The sequence below is a fragment of the Dreissena polymorpha genome, chromosome 7, assembly GCF_020536995.1.
Source record: "Dreissena polymorpha isolate Duluth1 chromosome 7, UMN_Dpol_1.0, whole genome shotgun sequence".
Classification (NCBI taxonomy): domain Eukaryota; kingdom Metazoa; phylum Mollusca; class Bivalvia; order Myida; family Dreissenidae; genus Dreissena; species Dreissena polymorpha.
In genome coordinates, this window is record NC_068361.1 from 58979734 (window position 1) to 58998203 (window position 18470).

At 34.9% G+C, this 18470-nt stretch overlaps 2 protein-coding genes across 3 annotated transcripts in view; one reads left to right on the forward strand and one right to left on the reverse strand.

Annotated features, from left to right (window-relative positions):
- Positions 1–9142, forward strand: part of LOC127837716 (uncharacterized) — a 191383-nt gene extending 182241 nt beyond the window's left edge. Inside the window, exons 1-4 of one of the 2 annotated variants that reach the window (XM_052365025.1) lie at positions 3623–4271; positions 4909–5121; positions 5662–5752; positions 7025–9142. In XM_052365025.1, the coding sequence (XP_052220985.1) occupies positions 4172–4271; positions 4909–5121; positions 5662–5752; positions 7025–7787 (1167 nt within the window). In that variant the 5' untranslated portion in view covers positions 3623–4171 and the 3' untranslated portion in view covers positions 7788–9142. Of the gene's footprint in view, positions 1–3622; positions 4272–4908; positions 5122–5661; positions 5753–7024 lie in introns of those variants that run through there. The other variant, XM_052365024.1, reaches the window with a different exon arrangement.
- Positions 9143–13334: 4192 nt separating this feature from the next.
- On the reverse strand, positions 13335–16920 carry LOC127838261 (uncharacterized). Its single transcript, XM_052365887.1, has 3 exons — positions 16777–16920; positions 16022–16124; positions 13335–14471 (listed from the first exon to the last, which is right to left on the reverse strand). The coding sequence occupies exons 2-3, from the start codon at positions 16122–16124 to the stop codon at positions 13654–13656; spliced, it is 921 nt and encodes a 306-aa protein (XP_052221847.1). The 5' UTR covers positions 16777–16920; the 3' UTR covers positions 13335–13653.
- Positions 16921–18470: the final 1550 nt, after the last annotated feature.

Here is an 18470-nt window from a genome sequence, read left to right on the forward strand (position 1 = left end):
CTTAGAAGAAGGTCACTTTACGATGTTACAAACCAAATATAAAACTCGTGACAAATGCGATTTCATGTAAGAAATATTTGTTTAATTTATTTAGTCATTAAGTCTATATACTAGTAAATCATAAGACAACTGAGACGTGGTCAGTTTTGACCATACGGTCCTGATTTGAACAAGCTTACTACAAGAGCGCTTGACCATGTTTGACATTCTACATTTCACCTATGACCCCTTCGATTTTACCATGATTTTTTTTTATATAGATTTTGTGTTTACAATTTATTTGCAGCTTTTGTTTCATTAATATAAGGGAAACTTGAACAATTTAAAGAAATGTAAACGAGAATTACCCAAGAATCAGTTCTATAAAGTTTCATAAAGATCTGCCATTGATTTGACAGGAGATTTTGTGCTAATAAAAAGTGTAAACCTGGAGGATAACCAGCGATTGAAAACGCTCACCATGTGCACGGGGAACACATAGAGCAAAACAGCGGCGCACATTCCGATTAAAACAAAGATACCCAGAAGGGCAATTCACTTGCTGATTATTATCATTAATACGCTAATAAAGGAAAAAAAGTACAAGCAAAATAATAAGTTACAGAAGTTTACATAAATGCGCTTATGGAGTTCTATAAGAATTTAGTTGCACGTGATACAAAATCCCTACGTGCGGACAGACGGACAAGTGACAATCTATTTGCCTCATCCAACCCTCCTTAATATTGGGACGCAAAGCTAAAAAGTAACCAAAATAAGTTTTAAATTCGATAAGATGTGTTTACGATTGATAAGATCTGCATTGTATACATAAGTTTTGCAACTAAACCAACTGTCAAGTCAAAATATATTTCATTTTGTAAATGCATTGTCAAAAACTATTACATTATTTAGAAAGAGTTTATTGTGCGTTGACATGCTGTCTTTTCTCTTGACGTCTTTTCTTTTAGAATTGAACTACGTGTAACTAATGATAATTGATTGAGTGAATGCTCCTTCCGGTATCACTTTTAAAGAACTGTTTGTCTACTTGTTTAAGACACTGAACGACATATTATATGTTGAAAATCACGACAGTACCTAAACGTACGATAACACATTGCACGCTGTGAGTACCGTTCTGACCTTGTTTTATTTGAAGTGCATAAGACGTGATTTAATACGTATATGTATCAGTATAAGAGTTAAAAAAGGCTTTGAAATGATATTCTTTGAATATCAACTTCTCTTTATGGACGCGGTGCTTTTTATCTATGTATAATGAAATCGAGATATTTTTACAGATAAAAACATGTGTTTGCACTAACGTACGGAAGATTTATCTGACAAACCGCACAAATTGCACAAAATGCGGCGATATCATTTGTGGCGCTGGCTTGGACATTGCTATTTACAGCGTTTTGAACGGTAATTATTTGATGTACTAAATGATGTACTAAAGTAAACGTACTTTAATAATGTAACCCACAGGAATTGGTCTTGAAAAAGCAAATCATTAATAAATTTTAGATTAATATAATAACAAACCAATATGATGTATCTTAATTTATTATGCCTTGCAAAAAATAAATAAATTTCTACCAAAAGTAGTAGTATAAGTCTTCGTAGAAGACGTCATCGTCGTCGTCGTCGTAGTGGTAGTAGTAGTAGAAGTAGTAGTAGTAGTAGTAGTCGTAGTCGTAGTAGAAGTAGTAGTTTTTGTTGTAGTAGTAGTAGTAGTAGTAGAAGTAGTAGTAGTAGTAGTAGTAGTAGTAGTAGTAGTAGTAGTAGTAGTAGTAGTAGTTGTTGTAGTAGTAGTAGTAGAAGTTGTAGTAGTAGTAGTAGTAGTAGTAGTAGTAGTAGTAGTAGTAGTAGTAGTAGTAGTAGTAGTAGTAGAAGTAGTAGTAGTAGTAGTAGTAGTAGTAGTAGTAGAAGTAGTTGTAGTAGTAGTTGTAGTAGTAGTAGTAGTAGTAGTAGAACTAGTAGTAGTAGACGTAGTAGTAGTAGTAGCAGCAGCAGCAGCAGCAGCAGCAGCAGCAGTAGTAGTAGTAGTAGTAGTAGAAGTAGTAGTAGTAGAAGTGGTAGTAGTAGTAGTAGTAGTAGTAGTAGTAGTAGTAGTAGTAGTAGTAGTAGTAGTAGTAGTAGTAGTAGTAGTAGTAGTAGTAGTAGTAGTAGTAGTAGTAGTAGTAGTTGTAGGAGTAAAAGTAGTAGTAGTAGTAGTAGTAGTAGTAGTAGTAGTAGTAGTAGTAGTAGTAGTAGTAGTAGTAGTAGTAGTAGTAGTAGTAGTAGTAGTAGTAGTAGTAGTAGAACTGGTAGTAGTTGTAGTAGTAGTACAAGTAGTAGTAGTAGCAGTAGTAGTAGTAGTAGTAGTAGTAGTAGTAGTAGTAGTAGTAGTAGTAGTAGTAGTAGTAGTAGTAGTAGTAGTAGTAGTAGTAGTAGTTGTAGTAGTAGTAGTAGGTAGTAGTAGTAGTAGTAGTAGTAGAAGTAGTAGTAGTAGTAGTAGCAGTAGCAGTAGTAGTAGTAGTAGAAGTAGTAGTAGTAGTAGTAGGAGGAGTAGTAGTAGTAGTAGTAGAAGTAGTAGTAGTAGTAGTAGTAGTAGTAGTAGTAGTAGTAGTAGTAGTAGTAGTAGTAGTAGTAGTAGTAGTAGTAGTAGTAGTAGTAGTAGTAGTAGAAGAAGCAGTAGTAGTAGTAGTTGTTGTTGTTGCTGGTGTTGCTGTTGTTATATTTTTTGTTGTAGTAGTTTTTGTTGTAGTAGTGGTTGTAGTAGTAGTATCATTTTTTATTTCAATTTCAGATGTTTCTGTAGAAAGTAGAGATTCCAATAATACCGAGTATTTATGTCAAGCATCCCCATCCAGCACTAACCAATCAGCTTGGGTGATGTGTACCGATGCAAATTATAAAAGGAATGTATGGTGCAGATTTAAAGGTAAATAGTATCTGTTTACATCGACCATATTAAAGGCGTTTCAATTTTGAAAATACTTTTGCTGAAACAAGTGCTAAAAACATGCGTGTGTATCGTGCAGATAAACTAAGTAAATTATACTTTGAAGTAATAAAAATCAGTATACAATCAGGCTTGATTGACAACTCTGAAATGAAATTGCATTCGAGGATCATATACAGTATATTGATTTATCGAAAAACATTTTTATATAAGGTTGTGGTAGTTTTTTTATCCGTATATGTCTACAAATTGTTAAATATTTGTCTTTGGAGTAACAGTGCAACGTTGTTACTATATGTTAAAACATGTTACTTTTAATATTTCTGTTTTTAAGCAAGTAGCAGTAGCAAATACGTGTACGCAGCATCGTTCCTTGTTTTAATTAAGTGGTATTCTATAAACACTAATAATGTAAATGTAAATCTCGCCGCAATTTCATATTTAAAATATAAAAGCTCTTTGCCTTAAGCTTTTTAGCGTGCGACTGGGAATACTAGTATGCTACTTCAGCTATTTCCTTATTTTTATTTTATACTGGCCCTATAGGTTTGTATTGGTAAGAATATTTCCATTCTACATTTAAAGATTAAGAGGACTTGGAATATGATTATGGTAAGTATGCATCGTTTTCAATAAAATATTCGACACTATATACACAATTGTAAAACAAATGCACTTCTATTAGATTGGGAGCCAACTATTTCGACACAGACATTTGCTAACTGGAATGCGGCTAATGATCACTGTGCAGATCAATTTGACAACCCATCTTCTGCCGCAGGATACAGTGCACAGAAAATAACAAATTTGGCTTTTACAAATATTCGTCGAGAGTGGACTCTGCACACAGCGAACAGTTTGTTTGTTGTACTGGTAGATTTAACTTTCTATGATGATGGATTCAAAGGAAGATACAAATTATTTCGCTGCGTCTCAAAACCGTTCAATACGCTAATCCTTTGTATTGAACATTTCAATACGGTTTCTACATTTTAACATTTCGTTATAAATAAGTGGCGTGTTGTATATATTTCCCTGTATTGCATTGGTTTGTTATACATTTAATATATTTCATTGTTCTGGCACTCATTAAATTCTTTTGATCTAGTAGAGCAACCTTTTTATGTATCATATATGTAAACGTTTATATTAACTCGTATGTATGATGATAATAGCTGTTAGTGGGTACGTAAACAACTTTGCATATTTAAAATCATTTTAGGTAGTTTCAGTGGTCCACGAATGTTTGCCTATATAACAAACGGATCAAAAGAAATAAAGTTTTCTAGCAGTTCAAGTGAGGACAGGAAGTACTTCTTATGCGTTGGTATCCGACCAACAGGTAAGACACATCGCCTGCAAAAACGGACGCAAACGATTACACGTGTATCCACTTAACATAGCAAAGTTTAAAGAAATAGTACTGTGACTGAAACTATCTATCTAACCTGCAACCTCCGGGCATGGTTTAAGTTTATGACGAAGGAAAATACAAATAAACATGTGAAAACAAGATTTATTGCTCGTGTGCATCTCACGCTCCACAAAACGATATATATGCATGCATCGATGTGATATACCTTGTGCTCCAGATAAGACGGCCAGACTGCCGGAAGAAAGAACAAAAATATTAAATAATATTAAATATGTTTGTTCGAAGGCATCAAAGTGAACATACATGTATAGCTATATAATAAACATTACATATACATATTACAAAATGATAAAGAACAGAATATCATTTACCTTAACAAGTAAATTTAAAACGTGACGTTAATACATCAAACGTGAGATTCTACTGTCACCCAATTTTTATTAATGCATTATACTTACATATCAATTATCAAAATAAAACGAAAATGTCATGCAGCGTATAAGCATATGGCAGATAACGCATAGACTGCGTTTAAACCGACATCATGATGTACACATATGAATGGCGATTTAGATATGTACCTTATTTTATATGATCAATTTAGCCACAACCACGGCGTCTACAACACAAGCTTCATCACCGACACCAAGTTCGACGAACATACCCAGCACATCAACGTCATCAGCACCCTCTCCCGCAACCAATACCACAACAGCACAAGTAACAGTGTCGACATCGTCTATGTTTACATATTCGACAACTGGCAATACGTCAACAAGCGCTGCGCCTAATGAAGCATTTGCAGACTCTTCACGAGGTGATAATAACATACAATTGTTATAAAAGTGATGTAACTTTTTATTTTTAGAACCTGTGTGTTAGCAACTTTTCACTATTATATCTCGAACCTCTATGATCTCTATCACCATTACGTTTAGAGCCCATTCGAAACCACTAAGCTCTTATCACTATTAACCTTTTGTATTTTACTACTTGTTTACTTTAAAAAATATCGTTGTTTTGTTTATGCAATCATCATGCCCATTTTAAAGAAAAACAAATATATCATCCGATAAAAGTTTATGTTTTCGCAAATGTTGAATACAGCAAACATTTGGAGTATAATAACATTATTGTGCATTTTTATGACATCATTTCCTTCATACGTGTGTTTGAGACCTGTTCTTGTATTTAATTTCGTAATAAAGACAAATAACTCGCGTAAATGATCCGATACAACGAATACCATGTAATTGTCAAACACAACTAAATTTATTTGCTAACTGTAGAACTTGTCAAGATTCGCTTCCGTGTTCTAAGCCAGCACTAACCTCGTATTATCTATGTTTTATGCTAGGATCTTCAACTGCAACAACAGCAGCAGGAGTTTCAGTTGCAGTCGCACTTGCGGTAGCAGCAGTTTTGATCGTTGTTGGTCTGAGAAAAAAGTAAGCTTATTTGCAGATTCGTGAAGTACAATAATGTTCATGTTTATACTCTAAAATTTGATTCATTGGCTATGAACAAAAATCGTCGTTAATGCTGATTGATTGTTTTATATATGAATGTATAATAATTTCAGTTTGTTAAATACTTTTCATACTTAAGATGCATTTTTTACACTAGAGCTTTGTGACAGACGTGACGTCAACCCCACGTGCCACATTGACGCAGACTATTTTGCATGCTGTCTTCACAAAACAAGAGAATCTAATTTATGGCGATTTTTAAGAATTATTATGACATTATCATTTAAAGCCATTTTGACCTTTGAACTCTTGAATTCTTTCACATGATGACAAGCCGTCCAAAGAATGTGAACAAAATTAATGTACAGAATCGTTTTAAAATCTCACAATGAATGACATAGTTATGGCCCAGACAAGATCATTTATTGCCATATCTGACCTTTGAACTAAAAGTGTGACCTTGACCTTGGAGATATCGACGTAATTCTTTCGCACCAAACACCGTCCAATGATGGTGAACAACAGAGCCAAATGATTTTAAAATCTCACAATGAACGACATAGTTATGGCCCGGACAAGCTCATTGATGGCCATTCTTGACCTTTGAAGTGTGACCTTGACCTTTGATATATCGACGTAATTCTTTCACGCGACACACCGTCTTAATATGGTGAACAAATGTGCCAAATGATTTTAAATTCTCACAATGACAACATAGTTATGGCCTGGACAAGCTCATGTATGGCCATTTTTTACCTTTGAACTTTAACTGTGACCTTGACCCTGGATATATTGACGTAATTCTTTCGCGCAACACACCGTCCAATGATGGGGAACAAATGTGCCAAATGATTTTAAAATCTCACAATTAATGACAAAGTTATGGCCCGGACAAGCATTTGACCTTTTAACTCCAAGTGTGACCTTGACCTTTGAGATATCGATGTACTTTTCTCACACGACACACCATCCCATGATGTCGAACGAATGTACCAAGTCATTTTAAAATCTAACGATACATGACATAGTTATGGTCCGGACAAACTTTCAGTTTAAAACACACTAAGTGTTCCCGTGACCTAGTTTTTGACCTGGCATACTCCATATTCAAACTTGACCTTATCATCATCTAGATACAACTTCTGACCAAGTTTGGTGAAGATCGGATGAAATTTCGGGACAGACCGACGGACCGACAAAGTGACTCCTATATAGCCCTCATTACCTCATAATTCATTCATATATTTGTAGAGGGAAATTGTGCTTAGCAATCACAAAGGGTTCAAAATTTGAAAGCACAGACAACAATCGCGACATATCGTTAGCGAGGATAGATTCCAAACCAAACGCATCCTACCCTGCGTCTACACAAAACGGTTCCTTTCCCGGCCCTTCGTCAAACCCTACATATTGTGAACATCATACAAAAACTGGAACGTCTAATGAGCTGTGTACCTCAGCAGACCCAGACGTGGACAATGAAACCATCAATGGAAAACTCGGACTTGCAGAATCAGAGGTTCACAGCTACTTTGTCCTAGAGAAAGACGGATTTGAACAGCAGAGACATGCAATCACGTCCGTGCCAACAGACGTTCACGACTACTTTGTTCTAGAGAAACAGCAATCAGCTATTGGCAATGAAAATAGCGGTTCAAAAAACGAATTGCACGCGAATTTTGTTCATGCAAAACAAGGTTGTCGATCGACTCATGAAATGCCTTCAAACGAAGCTTATCCTTATTTTGTGTTAGAGAAACAGACCACGCTTAACTCAACACCAATAAATACAGCATTTTCACGTGATTTGGCTAAGGATGATACAGATATGTATCAAGAGATAGATTCGAATGACACATACGCGGCCATTGATGATTCACGAGATGACAACAACGATACCGATTACACAAACAAGGCATTTAAGCACTCAAGAACGGACTTCTCAGACAACATATACAACCATCTAAACACTGCTGGCGACGATTATGATCATGTTGGCAAAGTACACAACTAACTTTAAAGCAATAGCAAATGCCTATGACGTTACGTCTAGTGCAGTGCAAATATAAACAAGGCTACGAACACCAACTTCCCGTATGTTATATCACGGAATTCAGAAAGTCAAAAAATCAAAAAGGCAAATTGCCAAACTTAATTAAGCATTTTTGAATTAAGGTAGTTTTAACTGCTACCTTTTCCTTCTGTTAAGAAATTAATAAGCATAAATACAATTGTATTGATCGTTAAACAAATAATCATCTCAAAAGCTCATTTAGTTTGGTATAGAAAGGATTCAATTGTAACACCTAAAGGCGTATAAGCCAGTTTATTTTTACGCAAATTTGATTTACTGTAACACCGGTGTATGCTCGTATAAAAAAGTTAAAAAAATAGTATGAAGCCAAGACAAAAATTGATTGGACAATCTGTGTTCTCTGAACTGCACAATCAGAATCGGACAATGATCCCATAGACTACACAAACCTTTTGTATCGCGTACTTGTAACGACAGGGCATGTCTTGAATTAAAAGAAATAGTCTGTATTTCGTTTAATTTGAAGATATGTGTATCGCAAGTTAGACTTGAGTGAAACGGAAGCTTTCTTCAGCTTGAAGCGTGTTGTTATTGAATGATCATATCTTATAAACATGGCACTACTATATACTTGAATATACATTAAATATAATTGAAATCATAAGGTTCATGACATATTCTGTTTAACAATCGATCGCACTTATATTTCAGCAATTTTCTAGTTGTAATTTTTCAAAGAGCCGCTAAAGATATCAAATTAACTTTATCTGGTTGTGTTTTAGATTATAAACTAGCTAAATGCTTGTTAAGTTAATGCATTAAGATGATTTCCTGTGTATTGTGCTATTCATAGATTGGCTTTTTCTTGTTGTACCATGATAAATGTTTAATATGCTAGTACTAAACTAGCATTTTCTATTTATTTACATGTAATACAACTTTACTTATAATATATTGTGTTGAACAAACTGAATACTGTTCTACATTATACTTGTTTTCATACATGGTTAATGGGACATACTGCATTGATTCCACAGCTTTTCAAAAGATAGCATAACTTTGTTAGTGCATGTACATAAATATTCGTGTAAGTTTATTACAGTGTTTTATAATTTCTTATTGTGTTACTATTCCTTTACATGCAAATAAGTGATTGAAGTGTTTTTATCGCAATACATTACCATTTACCTTGTTATATATGTACTCAATTTATGTATATATACATCAATTACATGCTTCTGCTATCGGCTAAGCATAGAGAGGCAATCATTTAAATACGCTCATATGATTACTAATACATCTTTATTTGTTTTATGTGTTATTGGCATGTGTAAATAAAAACATATGGATGATATAACATTTTGCTTGTTTGCATTCAACTCGTTACTATACAGCCACAGTGTATGAAGTTCAGACTGTAACTAATGAATTGCTACAAAATGGACCAGTTGTTAAGTGGCGACAGAATTTCAACTTAGCGACATAAGTTTGCCAAAGAACATTAAAACCTTCGAGATACCTGTATATATGAATCTAATCTAAATTGATCACATCACATTATTTAATGTTTCAGTTTATGTTAGAATCAACAGCTTAAGCAAGCTTTAGTTGAATTGAGACATTTGATAAAACAACCTGTTATCTGGGTAGGACCAGTACTTGGTGCCTTAAGTGTGATCTAAAGAACACTTCCACTTAAAGGGACTGTCAACCGCGATTGGCGAAAAAAGAAAAGTTATAAAATACCATATTATTTGAAATTATTTGTTTATATTGATTAAGTATCATGACTGGTATATTACATTACTTGAAAAAAGTTGTCAAGTTTTCAAATTTTCAGTATATTCGGTAATAAATTTTATTTGGTACAGGTACCAGGTAACTAACAGTTAACTATAAATAACGCAAGTAGATTGATCATCATCGTCACGTGGTAAACCCAGGAATGCAAATTGTGCATGCGTAGTGAATTGTTTATATTTTATAATATAAAATGATCAATCTACTTGCGTTATTTATAATTAACTGGTATTTAGAATGCATCACCTGTAAGATTTTGTTTTAAATTACGAAAAGAGATTTAAGTTACTCGCTCCAAGCCTAGCTGTCGTCTTCTTTCTCTGACTGTCAGGGTTGTCATTATTTCGTATAGACGATTTCTAAAAACATGGATTTGATGCAGATTGTTTTTCTTTTATCCTGCAATGACCGGATCTTATAGAGTATTTTATGTCTATAACAAATCACTTTCGTCCACATTTGTAAAAAGATGTCATTACATTACACAATCAAAATAGCGCTATATGTATACACATTCATGCACATAAAATGTACTACCTCTATTTTCGAAATGAAGGTAAAGTCAAATGTGTGTTAACAAAATGAGGCGGAAAGGGCATTTGTATGACAATTTCCTTGTGATTCTGGCACAGGTGGTTAGCGTGTGGCTATGATATTAATTAGTGAAAACATCATTTTGAATGATAAATAATCATATTATAACAAAAAATCAACTTTTCTGAAGAAAAAAAATTTCACTATAAAATAGCTATAGATAACAAGGTATTCAACTCGAAATCACCCGAAAACAGGGTGCATCGCTTTGAACAGCCATTACTACATCAATTTTGCAGCGATTTTCACGATCTCGGTCTTATTCAACGCATAAATGAATTTCATTTCTGTAAATGTATATGTCTTGCAATATTTTTACAAATACTGGGTCATCTTTTAAGAAATAACACGATACACAACTCGCGTGACCACTTGACATCGATCAGACCGGATCTAAGACTGAAATCTTCACGGAGTAAAGGGCATTTTCCCTGCAAAGTTCACTGACCTCGATACCATAACTCAATAAAAAGTATGAAAAAACATTCTTACCGTGCTTGCCGTTGCATTATGCATCAAAACTAAGTGCCCAGCGCCGTTTGAAACCTTTGTTTACATAAATTTCAACTAATTGACATTTTAAACACACGAGTGATTTCATTGGTCCAATGCGAAGGTGTGTCTTTACACCTGGAGATTTCATTCATGAATCCTGTCTGATCGATGCCAAGTAGGTCACACGAATTGTGTATCGTTATTTTTTTTAATTTGACCCATCATGTGTAGAAATATAACAAGATATATACATCCAGAAAGGAAATTCATTTCTGCGTTGAATCAGACCGGGTTCATGAAAATCGCTGCAAAATTGATGAAGTAATGGCTGTTCAAAGCGATGCACCCTGTTTTCGGGTGATTTCTAGTTGAATACCTTGTTATATATATATTTGATAGTGAAAATTGGTTTTTTCAGAAAAAGTTGATTTTTCGTTAAAATATGATTATACATCATTCCAAATGATGTTTTCACTAATTAATATCATAGCCACACGCTAACCACCTGTGGATTCTGGTGGTATGAATTTTATACGCGCTTGAACAAACCGAAAAAAAGAGCGGGCCTGTTTTAACTCGTCGGATAAATGGCAGGAATGGGTTTGCCAAAATAAAGATGTCTGGTTAATTATTTGTATACTGCAAAGTTGGCGATTGATTTCTATTACTGTATATACTCTGGCAAAACGTTATAAATAAATTTGAAACATGCATTCTCTTGTCGCAGCAATTTCTGTATCGTATCGTCCGTTCGCGACAACACACGATTTTGTTTCGAAAATAGGAATCATGCTCTGTATATAAGTTTCAAACATATGTTGTCAGCGATTGTACACACTAGTCCACTCAAGATCACTCATGACAGGTCTTTGAATACGATTCTTATAACATATAGCATACGGATATTTCACGTATACTAAACGTGATGAATTTCAAAAGAAGTCCTTTTTGTAAAAATTAAGCGACGAACTCATCCGCTTAACTTTGATTTATAACTATCCAATATGTCAATCCCGAAGCTCAGATATCAAACTTTTATGTTAATCAATGTAAACTATAAATATAATTTTAATCATGTGACATGTGCCGCATTTATACAATAAAAATTGTCAATTTAGATTTTAATCAGCCTCAAATAACCTACGAACATATCCATGTTGTTAAGTTCCTATTGACAAAACGGACATGTTGACTCAAACCGTATAATACTTCATGTAACGAAGCATATAATTAAACTGTTATGAGCTCGAAGGGAAGCAACCATATATAACATAGTTTTAGGCAACACAATCTAACGAAGTCGATTGCTTCCCTTTTAGTTTCAACGTATTTATTTTAGCTCGATTGCATCGAAAGCCTAAGGCTTATATAAACGCTCTCGAGTCCGTTTCCTGGGCCTAGAACCAGTACTTGGTGTCTATGGGGGAGATCTAAAGAACGCTCCCTCGGTGGGGATCGAACCCGTGACCTCCCGGTCGCTAGGCGGACACCAGACTTCCTTTTTTAATATCGGGTGAGATTAAAAGGAAATTCGTGAAGAAAACGTCACATGTAGGAAAATGCTATATATTCTGCAGATATATTTTGGAAAGCAAAGAAAGTTTAAGATGTCGAATTAATGTATGATTTAATGAATAATTCTGTGTTTTATAAGAGTATCTACTTTGGCAGAGATGAGACGCAGTTTCTAAAAAATAACTTGCTTATCTTGATCATATTTTCATTCCGTTTGCTGTTGCTATTGTCGTTTTTGATTATGCTGGAGGTAGTGGTATGTGTAGTTGTTGTAGCAAAGTTTTTTTAATGCTGACAATCAAAGTACATCTCCGAAAGACCTACCTTATAGTAGGTATAAAAACATTTGTTTACACTAATCCGACCGACCCTAATTATTGTGCCATCCCTGAACATGTTGTTTGTATTTCAGATTAAGCTTTCGGTCATTTTGCATTTCGCAACATTTCCTTTTCATTAAATTAACGTTAACGGAGTCGATTAATTAACTTAAATTTTTACATAATTTATAAAAGTAAGTCGACATTTTCCCCTACATTGGTATGGGATGCTAGATGGAAAACACATTGTTTTTTTCGTATAGTATTGCAAGAACAGGCTGCAGGGTCACGTGACTTTGTGGGGTTCCCTATTAAACGTGAATGTATGGTAACACACCGGTAAGTGGTTCTTTTTTCATAATAACTTTTTAAAAAAAATTCTTAAGAATTTCAACTAGTGCATAAAGGACAGATTTTTATGCTGCTTGTGGCAATGTGAAATACATCACAATTACTTTATGTAATAAGCATGTGTTCTTTTAAAAAAAAATCTATGTATGCTGCATTCATGTATACGGTTATGATTCACGCAACGTGAAATGTTATTACCGATTTCAGACTATTCACTATTCAGACTGTCTTGTTTTGCACTAAACATTTTTGCAAATGAATTTCAATAACTTGAGATATTTGCAAAAATAAAGTTCTTAACACTGCGTTTACATGCTTTCCATCCGTGTGTAAACTCCTGAAAACCCCGTTGATTCTGCACCCCTGTATACTATCACCTGTTACAGAAGAGTTTGAGCATAGTCCACGTGGTGTTGTTTTACTTGATGGAATGACTGAAAACACTGTAATATTAAAAACTAAATACAGTTTATTTATTTCACTTTACTATACAAAATAAATGTATAACATAGTAATAAAATGACAATAATTTAATAATGACGAGTGGAGACATTGGATAAAACAAAATTAAATTATTAACACACACAAAAAACACATAACATGTATAGAGTTGAACATGGTTTTCATTGACGCATATAAGTCTGACAGTTCAATAAGACTGTATTAGTTTGTCTCCTTGTTTTGATTTTCTCCCGCAAAAATCTTAACATTGCATCACCGACCTTCATCCATCCCCTAAAGCACAGTATTTAGTACATAATAATGGAATGTTACACTTTGACAATACTTTCGTCCGAGATTCTAACCCCACCTTCCGTTCGTCTACAGTGCCTGTAGACCAGAAGAATGAATTTAACAACAGTAGCGAAGCCAGAAAACGCTAAAAGTACAATTGTAAATGTCGTGTTTCTTGCCCCTTCTTCGTAGTTCTTCGACAAACTTCCGGCGAATGCTACAACCAACACTAAGTACGGTGTGAATGTGTAACGCGAAAACCGATCCAAGAAGAACCAGTCCGTTACTATGAATAGAACAATAATGGCGGACAAAATACCCAGGGCGATGGTGCATGCGTCTTGGTTGCTTATGTCATGAGCGGATCTGTACACGAGAACGAAAGCGAGGTTCAGGTGCGTGGCCACTGTACACCAGGTGGCGTAAATCCCGAGTCCATTCTGTACAAGCATTCGGATGAGCCACACGTCCGAAAATCGGCTCTGCTTTTCGAGGACTTGCACAGACTGGTCGAGTTTTCGGTAGGAGATGAACATACAAATGTACAAGGTGACGCACATCGAGAACAAAACTGCCAACGCCGCTTCCATGATTTCTCGATCGAACACCACCATCCACACGCAGTTCAAGGCCATGTTGATCACATAGGTGACCAGAAAGGGGATCGGAAGTAGTACCGGATACGTGTAGTAGGGTCCTTTCTCGGATTTTCTGAATAGGTTTACAATAGCGTATACGATCCAGAGTGCCTGCCATGTGTAAATGAATCCCCAAATTGAAAATGTCCAGCCAGCAGGCGTAATCTCGACGTAGTATTTGTCAGAAATCGCTCCCGTGCTCGATTTGTAGAGCCCTGGAATTAACAATACAGTGAAATTAATTGCGGTTCACACTGTACTTCATTAATTTCGTCAGTATACATACTGTTGTTTTTTTTAAGTTGCTCTATGTTTAATATTTGCCTGTTTCGTTAAAAATATGTGGGGATAGTTTTCAATAATGTCAGATAACAACCCGCAAACAAGCTATAGAATCATGTTATCTTTCAAGTACGACTCAAGCAGACTAAGGTTAAGGTCAAATCTGAGGTGAATCGGAAAATTATTTATAATAACCGATATAACTGAATATTACTACTAATGAAATAATTAAGTTGATCTTATTTTCTCTTAAAAGTTAGAATATTGTTAAGAAATTACCAATATCGCCGAAAAATTGAAGATACCCGTAAATTATGAAATAAATTAATAACGCATCATTTAACAAATCAGTCACGTTTATACGGTTAAGATTGATGTAACAAAATTATTTAAAAAAATCATGGTATTTACCGATCATATAGACGTAGAACATTAGACACAGTGAACAAAATTCATAGAGCTAACAAAGCTTGCGTATTGTAAATAGAAAAAGCACAAGTATGCAAGTCCATGTAATTCAAAAATAGTATGTGTGGATTGTAGAGGCTGTTGCAATAATGTACAATATCACACAGGTAACTTAGAAAATGTCTAGTTCGGATTTATTCAATTTATAAGAAAATGAACGCAAAGCCAAACGCCCCATGTTCAGTGTGTAAAATACATCGATATACTGGCTCGTAGCAAATACCCTTAATAAACTAACCTCGCTTTGGGGACACGGGGTTCAGTGAATGACCGTAAAGTGTCGTCCCAGATAACCATCTATAGTCCGCACAGGCGTACAAGGGACGAAACTTTCTTCAGTGATCATATTTTTTTATAATATCAAAATCCAGTTATGAAGACAGTGCTCTCTCTGATTCGCCTAAGCAGACTCCAGACGCTAATATTGGACGACGCTTTACGCACATGCATTAAGCCCGGTTTTCCTAGCGCCCGGGTCAAAATAGTTCTCTTAGAACGCTCACCCGTGTTCAAAATAGTTCGATAAAGACGCTCAATTGTGTTCAAAATAGTTCTATAAAGACGCTCAACAGTGTTTGAAATAGTTCTATAAAGACGCTCAACTGGGTTCGAAATAGTTCTATAAAGACGCTCAACTGTGTTCGAAATAGTTCTATAAAGACGCTCAACTGTATTAGAAATAGTTCTATAAAGACGCTCAATTGTGTTCGAAATAGTTCTATAAAGACGCTCAACTGTGTTCGAAATAGTTCTATAAAGACGCTCAACTGTGTTCGAAATAGTTCTATAAAGACGTTCAACTGTGTTCGAAATACATATAGTTCTCTAAAGACGCTCACCCGTGTTCGAAATACATGTAGTTCTCTAAAGACGCTTACCCGCGTTCGAAATAGTTCTCTAAAGACGCTCACCCGTGTTCGAAATTGTTCTCTAAAGACACTCACCCGTGTTCGAAATACATGTAGTTCTCTAAAGAAGCTTACCCGTGTTCAAAATATTCTCTAAAGACGCTTACCCGTGTTCGCACCGCCGCTGGCGAGTCCGTTGAAGACGCAGACGACGATAAAGGCAGCGAGCACGAGAAACGTGAGCACGAGTAGGGGAACGTTGTGCGCCATCTGGTGGTAATTAAAACAGAAACTACGATAATGATGATGATAATTACAATGTTAAAGGGGTGAAATCAAAATCAAATCACGCACATTCTACACATGATGTTGTAGGGGGACGTTGTGCGTCATCTGCTGGTTTAAATATGTGTAATGATGGTGATAATTGTGATATTAATAATGAGAATTCTAAATTAATTGGAAATAATGCATACATTGGTTAACATCAATTGACACACGTTAAATAAATGGCGTAGTTATATAAGTAGGGGCACGTTTTGCGCCATCTAGAAGTTAATAAGAATAATTATGAATAAATGAAGAAAACTAAACAAATAATTAGTGTAAATCACGCAGACTAATCAAGTCAACTAAGTTTATACAATTTTGTAATGATGTTGATAATAAATTATGACAACATTGTAACGAGGCATGGTTAACATTCACGACATATTATAAGCCATCCGATTAATCAGTTCTTTTACAACATGTTCAGAAAGTTATAATAATAATAATATAATCATTATATAGTTATATCATACAAGTTATATTATCATTATAAACAGTTAAGTAGTAGAAGAAAAACAATCAACATACAAAAAGTCATATAGTTCTATAATACATAAATGTATAATTAATAATTGTATAACATCATTCTTACCTTAGCAAAAGCAAAATTCAATCTCCTCCTAATCCACAAACTTGCGGCTATATATATTTTTCTCTTTGTCCTAATTCAGTTATGTAACCTTACATAAGACATCCTTACATAACCCAATAAATAGCCGATGATGCATACCAAGTTTCGTGCGAGCACGTTGAAGTACGCGTGCACTGAAGTAGATATCGATATATTTAGCCAAGCACACGGCCTGTGGCAGAGCTTTAAACCAGCGATTTACCGGAGCGTGGAAATGAAGTTTGTTTACTGTGCGAACGTTTGATTTTACAACTGTACATGTACTTGTGACAAATCAATACTCCAACCGCATCCATAAATCACATTAATGAAAACATGCCGAGTGATATTTATATGAAGACCAACTGACCGTAAGTTCAACCCAGGGACCTGTTTGTACAGGTCCCTGTTTAAAGGTGCCTTTTCACAGATTTTGGCATTTTTTAACTTATTCATTAAATGCTTTATATCGATAAATGTAAACATTGGATCGTAAAAGCTCCAGTAAAAAATCAAGAATAAAATTAAAAAAAGGAAAAGAACATTGCCCGGAGCAGGTTTCGAACCAGTAACCCCTGGAGTCCTGCCAGAGTCCTGAAGTAAAAACGCTCTAGCCTACTGAGCTATTCCGCCGAGTACACGTTGTTGACGTATTTTATACCTTTTATAAGCAATTTTCGTAGTTTCACAAAATTTAACGACAAAAACAGAACTCTCCAAATTATTCAATCGTTTCGCGTTGCAACGCTTTATAAATTTTAGGTTTTAAAATCGTCAAAAGATGCATATAATGGCTATATTTGACCATGGTAAATGTTCAGTATTACTGTTTCCTCACAATTATCATAACTAAAACGAAAATTTGCGAATCTGAAACAACTTTTTTCAATTTTGTCAATTTACCAAAGCGTGAAAAGATCCCTTTAAGAAAAATAAGAACCTAAATTTTGCGTCATTTCCCTGCTTAAAAGAACTTAAAAGCTTGCAAGTTGAATATTAAACAAGCGGCAACAAGTCTGTATATAATTATGAGTACAGATGATGTAAAATCACTGTATGATAATTATTTTTATCTTCTTGTATTACAAGATACTCCGCACACGTGAGACGCAACCAACAGATGCACAGACAGATGATGCAATTAAAATGCCAGAGAACTGTTATGAACTTTTAATTTAAGTGTGCTTTACTGTCACTTTAAACATAGGAACGCATATTCTCTAGCAAATGTACCGCGTATTTGCATACGTTAACCAACCTTAAGTTTTTTAATTCCCGTTAAAGTTTCAAATACATATAGGAAATATGTTACAGGTTACACGAAAAGGGGTATAATGCCATATGCGGCCAGCGTGGCTCAAGTTGAGCCTGACCAGTCTGATCCTATGCTGACGTGTCCGCTATAATGTGAAGCAAGGTTTGGAGGTCTCATATGGCATTAAACCCATTTTCGCTTAACGCACGTCAAATATTAATTCGGATGTTAACAATTTTATAGTGACTGCATTCAAAGAAACGTGTTAAAAACTTCAAATCCCGAGACATATTATCATAGGGACCTATTAAATACGAAACGGGACAACGTCTTTAAATAAAATAAAGCCTCATAAAATGTGTGTATGTTTATTTTTCTGGCAGAAAACATCTTTAATTCATTTATATATATATATATATAT

Bases quoted from the DNA above. Each gene is read 5' to 3' on its own strand.
- LOC127838261 (XM_052365887.1), bottom strand. From the start codon at position 16,124: ATGGCGCACAACGTTCCCCTACTCGTGCTCACGTTTCTCGTGCTCGCT. The intron at 14,472-16,021 runs GTAAGCGTCTTT...TGTTAATTCCAG, and splicing joins CAGCGGCGGTGCGAACACGG to GGCTCTACAAATCGAGCACG.